The 11,320-nt window shown below is 37.7% G+C and overlaps 1 protein-coding gene across 3 annotated transcripts in view; it reads left to right on the top strand.

Moving 5' to 3' along the window:
• Positions 1-3,616: 3,616 nt before the first annotated feature.
• The window catches only part of PHF21A (PHD finger protein 21A), a 98,144-nt gene continuing 90,440 nt past the window's right edge, over positions 3,617-11,320 (top strand). For 2 of the 3 annotated variants that reach the window (XM_009872668.1, XM_009872667.1), the window contains exons 1-2: positions 3,617-3,657; positions 8,116-8,251. In XM_009872668.1, the coding sequence (XP_009870970.1) occupies positions 8,198-8,251 (54 nt within the window). In that variant the 5' untranslated portion in view covers positions 3,617-3,657; positions 8,116-8,197. Of the gene's footprint in view, positions 3,658-8,115; positions 8,252-11,320 lie in introns of those variants that run through there. The other variant, XM_009872669.1, reaches the window with a different exon arrangement.

Below are 11,320 nucleotides of genomic sequence, written 5' to 3'. Positions count from 1 at the left end.
TGTGCACAGCCATTCATCCTTTTTCATCTGAGCCCATCCTGTGCACTGAGCAAGCCCGAAGTCCTGCTGGCAAAACGTAAAAATTGTGATTATTGTAATATAATATGGATGTATAAAGTTCCTGCTTAGAGTTACATGGTCTAACAATAAACATGTCCTAGCTTCTAGAGTAAGGAGAAATACTAACAAAAAATGGCTAAAAGTCACTTTACATTTTTCGCATTTTTTTCCAAAAGTGTCTGCTTATAGTAGCGTAAGCTTTATGTGCAGCTTAAAGGTAAGAATAAGTATGTGATTGATGTAACCAAAGGTCTTAATATGCAGATATTCAGCATAATTTAAATAGCCTTAACCCCTCCGGCGTATGTTATAATGGGTAACCACTACGTGTAGTTCTTCTGATGTCCTCAGGGGCTACCAAGCCTTAAAACATAGGTGTTTTGTCTTTGAGGTCTTTGTAACAGTCCCACAAAATATCCTTATTTACAAACTTCAAAAAGTTTGAAATTGTTCTGCAGAATAGAGGTTGTCTTGGTAATGGTGGTATGTTTTTTCTTGTATGTGTTGGGTAGAATTGTTCAAAAGGTTAAAAGTCTTTTTTTGGGGGGGTGCAAGGTAATATTACTTCAAGTGTGTGTATGTATAAAACTACCCTTCCTGTGATGGCAGATTCTCAACAGTCGATTTCACCAAGAAAAATGTATTTCTCAAACTTTGGTTTTATTTCGTTAATGCTAATTTTAATTACATTTTGGTTTAGCTTGTAGTAAACAGTAGGCATTGCTTAAGTTGTCTTCTGTTCCTGTGTATGTTTTAGGAACATGACAGTGTTTTGAATGGAAAGCAGAGGTAGATAGAGAAATTTGACTCCCAGAGCTGGGATTTAAAAAAACCCATATATCGCAGAATATACTGTAATAATCTGAGAGATAGCCACACAGACTCATGCCTCGGGCAGCGTGCAACACGTGTGTCTAGAGCCTTCAAAAGGCAACCTCAGTAAAATGAAGAGCTGAGATTTCATGATACATTTCTACTTGGAGAAGTTTTTGTTACAAAAGCCTGTAAAATGCTAAACTCTTCAGGCTTCTCTATTGATACGAGTGATTGTGAGCTGTCTAATCTTAACTCTCTGATGTGTTCTGTAGGGAGAGTTAGAGAGGCAGTGTGAGTTTGTGTATGTACTCTTGCTGGGAACAGGAAATAATCTTATCCCATCTAGAGAGAGTGGATTTTATCTGGTACTTTTTTCATTAATACTGTTCTGGGTTGATTCCTAGCAGTCACAAAAGCAGATAATCGTGAAAAGCCGAAATACATATTTAGGTGCTCATAAACAGTTCTGTGCTCTAAAAATGTTAAGAGCGATGGAAAATGTAAGTGTTGGATGCACGGAGTTACCATCTTGGGTGTTTGTTCTTCATTTCTCTGTCTCGATTACCTATCTAAGGAAACTTGTCTGTACCAAGTGTGAGGGTGTTTTTTTTTTCGTGGCTCACCTTAGTGTGCTGCTTGTGAGGAAACCAATTCTTTCTTTGTTGTAGAGCTTAGATGCTGAATTAAAAAAAAAAAAGTATGCAACCTGAAAACTCAGAATGAAATTATCCAACTGATACTTCATTCTTTAAGCTTGTCCCCTCTACTAAATGAGACAGAGATGCTGGTAAAAATACAATACTCGTGTGACAGCAGAATAAAAGTATGTTGTGTTTCCAGAAACTTGACTTTCAAACATTAACCTATTCTAAACACTTAAGAAAAAGCCTGTAGTAAATTATGTTCAGAAGAGGATGCAAATGTATTTGTGTTCCCTGTCCAGGTCCTCTCTAAGTGACTTCTCCAAGGCAACAGAGCAAATCGCTTGGATAGTCACGATTAAACTCCTGGTGTTCTTAACTTTGTCCTTGGGAGCCCCTGGGTTCTCAGCCCGGGGTTGCAGCCCTTCCGAGTGGTTAAATACAATGGAAAGGTTTGTAATGGTGCAGCTTTTATCTGCACGGTTCAGTTTGATGAAGCTGGCGTCGTGCTATGGAGGCGAATTTCTACATAGGGGGGGAAAAAGGAAGGAACAGTAAATCATGCTGTTATTTTTCAGTGGCAGTTTTCAGTTTGTGTGTCTACTTGTGCTATAAGTAAATAGAATTTTTTTTCTTAAATAAAAAAAATGCTCTTCTAAGACTATATTTGCAGGTGTGCAGTACTGACCATTTTGTCTAGCTTGTCAGTCAGTCATCTACAGCAGTCAGGCTTTTTAAAATTTGTTTTTTTTTTTAGTAATAGCCTGGAGATACAGTTTTAGTTGCTTGTTGAAGATGGGCATGATCAAAGAGCTTTCGCTGTAGATTTTTGAACTGATGAAATGACTGATTGATAGTGGGGGGCGGAGGTGACAGCTAAAGTTTTAATATTGGAGAAGAAACAACTAGAGTTTGAAAATCACGCCTCTCTCTTCAGCACCCTCAGCAGTGAGGGTATTTCAAATTGAGAAGCACCAAGACCAAAGGAACTTAATTTGAATATAACCTCAAAACCATCCCCATTCTCCAGTTCATAATCTACCCCATTAGCAGCTGGATGTTATTTGAACTAACCTGAAATTGCTCTAAAATTAATATAACATCTTTAATATTTTGTTGTTCAAAATGAGCGAGAGATGATTGTGTGTCTTTCAACTGCTGGATCGATTTGTAAGGCTGGGGCTTCAACTTCAGCTCTGCCGTGACTTGTGTGCAGGTAGAAACGTACCTGCAAAAATCTTGATAGCTGTGGAGTTGAAGCCCAATAAAACATGCTAATATCCTAATATTTTACTAGGAAACTGAAGTATTTTTGAGGCTTTTTTTTTATATCAGGCAAAATAATAGGGCAAACGCGTTACCCTTTATGTTTTAGCTCTTGGTTTAGGACTCTGGCTCCTGAGTTTTTTGGTTCGGCTGAGCAGCTCCGCTGTCGAGTGTTGTTCTTGCCGTGACACAGGCAGTGTGAGGAGCAGCGTATCTTCTCGACCTCCTCAATTCGTGACCGGGCACATGAGCTTAAACTGCCTGTGATTTGAGTTTCCGTTAGTGCTCTGGAGCTCTGGTGACTGGTCTCACCCCCCTCCCAGCTCCACCGTGTTTGTCGTGTTGGTGTGACCTCTAGCAGAGATGGTGGACAATTGTCTGGGGCAGGTAACCTTGTCATGTTTGGCTGTAGCAATGGAGCTTGTGCTTTAGATGTTCATAAATACGATGGAGAGGAGGTATTTCCCCCGGGGGAGGGGGACAGAGAACTGGAAAAGTTTGTACCTGTTCTCTCTTCTTCCCTTAGTGACAGTTTGTATTTTAATCCAGATTACAATTTTAGGTCTTTTTTGTTTTCCCTGTCGTGTCTAATAGATTTTCTTTCCAGTAGTATTTTGTAGTTAACTTAAGCATTTATGAAAAATGCCAAAAACAGGAGAGGAAAAAAAAAATAAACCCCTCCCCAAAACTCAAACAACTAGAAAACAACTATTACTTTTTCCTGCCACCACCCTTAACTTTCCGAATCTTTGAATTGTCTTCTTCTGTGTCAGATTGTAGTTTGTAACTCTCTTTTTTGTTGTTGTTGTTTTTGTTTTTTTTTTCTTTTGTAGGAGGGGGTAAAGAGCTGAAGGGAATAGCTTTTTCAAAACTGGTAAGTAGTACTTCCCAGGGCTAAGGTGTTTACCTAAGAATAGATGACAGGAAGAGCTGGCATCCATTCCTGGAAAAGTTTGATGTTTACTGAAACTGAAATCCTATCTGTTCTTATATTCAGAAATTAAATCTTAAAAAGTAAATATTACTGATGGAAGCCACATTCCTATAAATAAAGTCGCTGGAAGCCTGAGATTTGGGCTCAAGGGTCTGTAAGTATAGTGAACATTTAAATTCATGTGCTCAAAAGTAATAATAATGTTAGAAAAATTTTCTGTGTAATGTGAAAAATAAATTTATTTGAAGGGATTTCTGGCACAGAAAGACTTCTGTCTAAAATTCTAAGTTATTCAGAGTCATTCCATACAGAAGTTATCTGTGGCTTTTGTGTGGGTCCTACCTTTTGTTTTTATACCTATATCTGTATATATACGCACACGCTTTGTCGTCTGTCCTTTCCAAAATAGCTGTAGTTTAAATAGCTTTGTGATATTTTAGAGATTCTAATGTGGATTGTGTTTAATTGAGATAATAATAGAGAAGTGTTAATGCACTTACATGATTATTTTAGAATTTAAGGTTTCATTCAGCCTGAATATTTATATAGTATATAAACATCTACTGCCTTAACTGCGGTGCATTGAGGTACTTAATCTGAGTGTGAAATTTTTAAGTCTTGGAGCAACCAAGAGAAATCTAAGGGATTATTTATAACAAGTACGTGCCAGCAAGAAATTGGATGGAGGACTGCCGCCTCCAAGAGTTGAAATCAGTCCAAGAAATGGCAAATTTACCTTTTGCTCTCAGTGTTCTTTCTGGCTGAGACTTGGACATACTCCACAGTCCTCTGCTTTCCTTTTGGAAATCACCGATTCTAGCATTGAACGAGGCATTTGCATGTTTTCCTTTTAAACACTAATGGGATGAAGGATGTTTGCCGACCAACCCATCCATGCAATTTCAATCATCTTCAGGCTTTTTAATTAAAATAATTCCACTGTCATCAGAGTCAAGTGGAAAATGCAGTATGTTTTTTGATTAATCCAAGGATGGTTTTATACCTATTTGGGTGTAGTATTCTAGATAGTTTATAATGCCACTGGACTTAAGTTTTTAAATGTCTTGAAGTTCAGTCTTAAAAGAATAATAGCTCAAAAATATTGAAGATGATTCCACACACAAAATGTGTGTGACCATTTGCTTACGTAGCTCTGTACCTGCTTTCAAAGGAAATACTAGCTATATTTAAGCAGCTGACCTCATAGCTATTTCCAGACATTATTCTACATAGAAAAAATACAGTCTAAGATTTGTTGGATGTAAGGAATTATCACTTTTTTCATTAGCATTGGATAAATGTTTAAGGTACTTCAGGGGAATTTTGGAGAGCAATAACTTTAGATAGTTATTCCTGCTTGGGAAGGGAAGCTACAAGTGCGCCTTCTATAATGTTTCAGTTTTGGAGGGATACAACTGAATAATAACTATATATATTTCATATTAAAAAATCAGCAACTTGGCCGGATTTTTAAACGAACATCTTATTTAACGTGTTCTCCCATCTTACCAATAATTTGGATGTTCAGAATGCTTCAGAACCTTGATAAGTTCCCAACTCTCCTTTGCCTGTTTCCCCTTGTCTTTAAGCGGTGACGATGGGTACCTCGGCTGGGATGGCACGCCAGATATCTGGTATCTTACCTGTAATTTAACAAAGGTTCTCATAATTGCTTGTGTGGCTCCTTGTTTCATCAAGGGGAACGCTGGTGCTGCTAGCTGACAAGTACAGCAACTGGTAGAGGTGATTGCAGAAGATGATTCTTTGCTGATGAAGCAGTGTCAGCTTCTCTTTGCTTACGTACCACACGCTTGGTTTTTGAAGAGGAGGCCTTCTTCTATGTTTAAAGTGTGCTTTAGTGCAACTTTGCCAGCAGAAGGTAACTGGAAGCAAACGAATACTGCCAAGTGAGTTGCTCTGAGGCTATAAATGAAAATGCTGGAGGAGGGCAAGTAGGAAGGAGTCAAGGGTTAGAAAACCTACTTTTAAAAAGAATGTCAAAAGTTAATCTTTTCTTGAAAGGTTCGGTCTTAGGAATTGAAATTAATTCTTCAGGATGTTATAATATGGCACCTATTTCAAATTTATATATGGATTGAAGGAATAGATTTTAAGGAATCTTAATCTGTTAACATTTTAAATTATAATGAAAGAAAAAGTCTGAAATTATTACAGGTATTTTGGGATGGAACTGAGTGTTTGCTATATTGCTAGAATTGTTTGTTTGTTGGGTTTTTTTGCTGACTTGTGGCTATATATGTTTGTCAGTATTACAGTGAATTATATTTGTGCTTGTCTACTCTCCTGTAGAGAGTAGGGCTGAGCAGCCCCTTGCTTCTGCAAAGCATCTTTTTGTTTTACGTTAATATTTGTTGTTCAGTCTTTACATGATTTTTATTTTTTTACAGAAGTACTGTGCTATTTTTCCCCATGACCCTAGTACTGGAGTTGACAGTCACACGTGTTCAATTTATGGATATTGTTTACATTCTCAGTTGAGATAATTGTCTCTTCTGCTATTTTGCACTTAGCTTTAAAGTTAATATGTAGTTATAAAGTGATATTGGCAGTTCATCATGAGTGGCTTCTCCTTCACTGAAGACACACTAGGAAAGGAATGGTGGTCGTGTCTGCCTGTATCTTTACCCCAAAATAGAATTTTCTAGGTTTGTAAGAGAATTCTTGCCTCTGCACTGGATTCCATGTTTCATTAGCCAGTCTCCCCCATGGTTTTCCGAAGAGTGATTTCTTTTTGAAACTGCAGTGGTAGGGACTTAATGCAGGCTACGGTTGTTCTTGTCACTGGGTGGAAGTAATAATCCCGGGATTCTGTTTTCTCATTACTGTTTGTGGTAATAGAACAGGGAACTATATGTAATTTCCAGGTATCCCTTGATACAAATTACAGTTTTAGAGAGTAGAGCTGGGTTTGTTCATCTCTGTCACAAGTGGGAGAGGCCCTTGCAGAAGGTCATTTCTGTGTTGGCTCGAAAGGCTGATCAGACCTTTGTTATTTAAATAAGTAACTTTAAGCTAACAGCGGACAGCACTGACAAAACAATGAGTTTAAATATGATGCTTTTTAAACCCTCTTTGTAATCTTCCCTTTGTAACATATTTCTGTTTGGAAAGAGAAACAATTAATTTAAAAAAACAAAGCATCACAACCAGTTTTGTTTTCAGGAGTTCACAAACTTGTCCTTCTCAGTTTACTGTAGTGAGACAACATTAAAATAAAATTCTCTTAACTTATGGGAATGGTTCTCTTTTCACAGCCTACATGTCTAATCTAAATTCTCAATACCCTTTTAAAAACGATGAAGTCCCATGGTGAAGGCCTCAGAGTTGACTACAATACCTGTGCAATAATTGTGAGCAATTTTTATTTTAAAAAAAAAAAGAGAGGAAAAAAGAAGGAACTATTTTAACACTTGAGCAGTTCTTTAATATGTGGTGTCTGGATGGAAAAGTGACTGGAAAGATTGCTATGTAATGTTTTCCGCTGGTTTTTATGTGTATATATTTATAGATGTTTTTACACAGGTTTCACTGTGCTTTGAGCATATGGGATAGAGACAGGAATCTTTAATCCAGTTTCAGAAGCTGGTACTTTTAACATATTTCTGAACAAAAATCTCTTGTCCAACTTTCAAGGCTTTTAGAAATATGGCTGATAATGCTTTTCTGTGTCAGAGGCTGGGGGATTAACTTGTTTGCAGTATAAGCGAAGATGGTAAACTCATACTCGTGTTCTACAAGTAGAATTCCAGGATTAAAAGGATTTTAAAATTAATGATTTTGAAAAAGTCTTGTGCTGCTTTGTATCAGTCTTGTGTTCCTTCAGAATAGCTTTCAACTGAAATGACTATCTCAGCACGAACTTTAAGCAGTGGGTTATTAATACACTGATGTGGTTCTGTCATTTTGCGTGCAGAACACCCCATCTAAGAACAGCTCTTATAATGTCATGGAAGTATGTTAATGCAGTACATTGTGTTTAACAATTTGTGGCTCTTTGGGCTGCAGAGTTTTAGTCTCCAGAATATTTTCTCATCTGCGCAGATTTTTAAACATTCTCGGTAGTTAAATTTTCTAATTTAATATGCAGCAGCAATAGGATATTGGTAGGAAATAGCTGCCTGCAAACTAAGATAAGGGACAAGTATGTCAACTTTGGGATATGTGGGAAGTAACAAATTTGGCTAAATGACTCCAAGGCAGGCGTTTTGTACAGTCTGTAGATTTCGGATGTTTGAAAGATTGTTTGTGTTTAGGCTCGAAAGCTGCAGTTGAATGTAGTTTGCTACTGAATTCCTGCTCTGCTATAATCTCCTTTCTTGAAATTGACTTTTCTCTTTCACTAACCAAAACAAAACCTTTATTTATTTTTCTCTATAGCACTGGTCTTAAAGAGGAAACCAGAAACTGAAGGCACTAGAATCAGTAAAGACACTTCTAGAGAAAGTGGAGAAGGTAGAGAATGGAGCTGCAGACTCTACAAGAGGCTCTGAAAGTGGAAATTCAGGTTCACCAGGTAATTTGTATTCTTTATTGCTTTAAACGTTGAAGTAATAGCAGCATTTGTATCACTAATAGTGTGTAGCATTAAGTAATAGCGCTACAATTATAGTAATAATTGCTTTATAAGCTTGAAATTAGAATTTGAAACTCTACATTTTGACCCCACCACCTGTTGTTTTTTAGCAAATGTGAAAATTCTACATACCAGGCTGTGGGTGGGGAGGTTTTTTTATTATTATTATTTTGTGGCAGTGATAAAAAACATTCTGAAAACTCTGTGTTCAGCAACTTCTCTCTGGAAGGTTTTTCTGACGTTCTGAAGCCAATTTCAGTATTCGATTGGCAATGGAAGAATACGATGGAGGAACTTTCAAGCAAAATGTGCGTTATGCTGCGTAGTCTCCTCTGATGCTTCTCTTCTGGCATGTCTTCTCCTTTAGTACGTTCTAAACTTGTAATAATAGAGTTTTGCTAACCAAAACATTGTAGTGCTTGGACTCAGAAATTTTTACACATTGGGTCTTTTTACTAGTAGCTTGACCAAAGCTCTAGGGCAGTAGAGTTGCAGTTTGCTAATTCTGTTACAATACGAATGAGAAATATTAAAAATAATTGTAACAAAAACTGATTTAGGAAATATAAGAGGACCTATGCATATTAATTCCTGGAATAAAATCGTTAGAGCCATAAACACAAGAGAAGCTGCCAACTTGAAATGTTAAATTTCTCAATGAGACCTTTTCTGAAGACGGTTCCCCAAGTATTTCCGTTGGCTATCTGAAACTCACAGCTGTTACAGTGGATAAGAAAAATATAGAAGATAGGTTACGCTGATCAGTGTAGCCCCTCTTATAAAATGGTGAAGATCTTTCTGAATTAGGTGGTGACTTGTCTAAACAGGTGTTCCATGTGACTCGTTCAGTAGTTGCTGAGCGTGGTGCAAAAACTGCAACGGATGGATTAGTAAAATGAAGCTGCGTCTGCTTTAACGAAAACCAAGAAAACTTGAAGCTAAAGATGAATTTCTGGAACTACAGACAACTGTTTTGCTCTCCTCAAACTGCAGGGCCCTTGCATTCAACACTTAAGTGCAGTTTTGTTTTGAGGATAAGGATATTCAGAAATTACTGGTGGTGTTTTGCTGCAGACGTTAAAACATTTAAGACCAGTAGTATTTTTTTTTGGTGAGTGTTGCCTGCTGTGTGGTGATCAGAGTGCTAGTCATACGCACGAGAGGTAAATGCAGTTATATAAAAGCAAGTGTCTTCATTCCCCTGTATGCCTAAGCTAAACAAAACTTTCAAGACTGCGAATTTTGACTAATCTTTAGTGTCTGTTCATAATGGTGATGATGAACAGGGATGAAGACTGGAAAGTGTCCCCAGATGATTATTTATTTATTTTTCAAGAACTTCAAGGGCTTTTGACTGTTTGCCTTAACTTAGCCCAATTGTCGTTAAAAGTGAACTCTGCATTGAAATAAACTATAATTAAATTTGGTTTTAGGTGGTGAAACTAGACAAGCCATTATATCAAAAGGTTTGGGTTTGATTTTTTTCAAGATACTGTGTATTTCCATAATTAAGGTGCAGAAGTCTAAACGTTTACAGTGGAAAACAACACTTGCATCAACACGTTGGGTGCTTCAGTAAACTTTTATTGATTGGTGCACAAGTGGTTACTGCTGCGCTTCTCAGATGGCCACTGGTAGAAACTGATTTTTGGCACAAAAAAAAATAATCTTCAAGTGAAATGCTTGAACTGTGGTATATCTTTGAATTTTGTAACTTAAAGGGATACAATGTATCCCTTCCTTGGGCAGCACCCAGGACTTGTGGAGGAGTGTCTCCCTTGTCATCTTTTACTTGTCTAATAGTTCTTTGCCTGAGGACTCTCTGAAAAGGCTTGTAACGTCCCCTTGTAAGCGGCAGACAGGTGTGTGATGAGCGTACGGAGCTCAGCTCTGTGCTGCGAGCAAAGCCTCCCAGCTTCCTGATGCAGCGTGTCCCTTGTGACTGCTTGCAAACTTGTAGAAAATGATGCTCAACAAGATCTTTTTTTTTGTTTGTAGAATGACTTCTTGTTTTCCTGCTTGTTCCAGTTCACCTCTAGAGCTGTGTCTGAAGCTCTGATGCTGCTGCTTTGGCAAAGTGTGTCTTAAACTACCAGTAAGGACCCAGAGAATTGTTTAGAAAAGCTACTTTTTTGTTTCTTTTTTTTTTTTTTTTAGTGATCAAAGAGTCCTCTATACATGGAAGTTAGACCAGGTCACTTGCTATATCAGAGTACAACTTGAATAGTCAAATATCTTCCCTGTCAAAGCTGTATTGCTTGTCCCGAGAAGAGATGGATCAGATCTAAGTAGTTCATTCTGCTACTGTGTTGACTTAATTAGGGTTATTTTGAAACAGACTGCTCTTCATAGATTTGATCACAAGAGGTGTTAAAAGAGTTATATTTAGCTATTCACACAGAAGAGTTGGGTTTCATGGATGAGTCCTCGAGCTGATGTGTGGAAAGAACCTAAAACATCCTTTTCCTTCACTGATTTTGCATCATAAAGATCGGTTGGTTTTAAAATGTCTTAAATTTAGCTTGTGTTTGGGATCAGTGCAAAAGAACATTTTCTTGTGATTGGATGACGCAGCATTGCGAGATCCATAAATTTAGCAATACTTTGTGAACATTGTAGAGTCGGTAACTGTATTGTCTTATGACTGAGTCTGTACAATCGCTTTGTATAAAAACTAACAGGTTTGTTGCTTGTCAAACTCTGATGTGGCAGGAAGCACGGAGGAGAAATAGGCTAAACATGTAAGCAAAAGGGTAACATGGCACCTTAGCTCCCATGACGCTGAACAGCAGCATCAAGAAACAATCATATTCAGTGCAGATAAATGCCAAGTGATGCACTTTGGAAAAAAAAAAATCCTGGTTTTACGTCTGCAATAGCAGGCTGTGAATTAGCTCTTAACGCTGTGGAAGGAGTGGTTGCAGTACGGAGTACTTGATGGTTGCGTGCACTTTGAAACTTTGTCTTCAGGTGACAGAGTTGAGCTAGAGAAGTCCAGGAGTCTTAAAG

This window comes from Apaloderma vittatum, unplaced genomic scaffold (assembly GCF_000703405.1).
Source record: "Apaloderma vittatum isolate BGI_N311 unplaced genomic scaffold, ASM70340v1 scaffold18037, whole genome shotgun sequence".
Classification (NCBI taxonomy): domain Eukaryota; kingdom Metazoa; phylum Chordata; class Aves; order Trogoniformes; family Trogonidae; genus Apaloderma; species Apaloderma vittatum.
The sequence above is the reverse complement of the archived record's forward strand: the minus strand, read 5'-3'. Positions and strand labels throughout refer to the sequence as shown.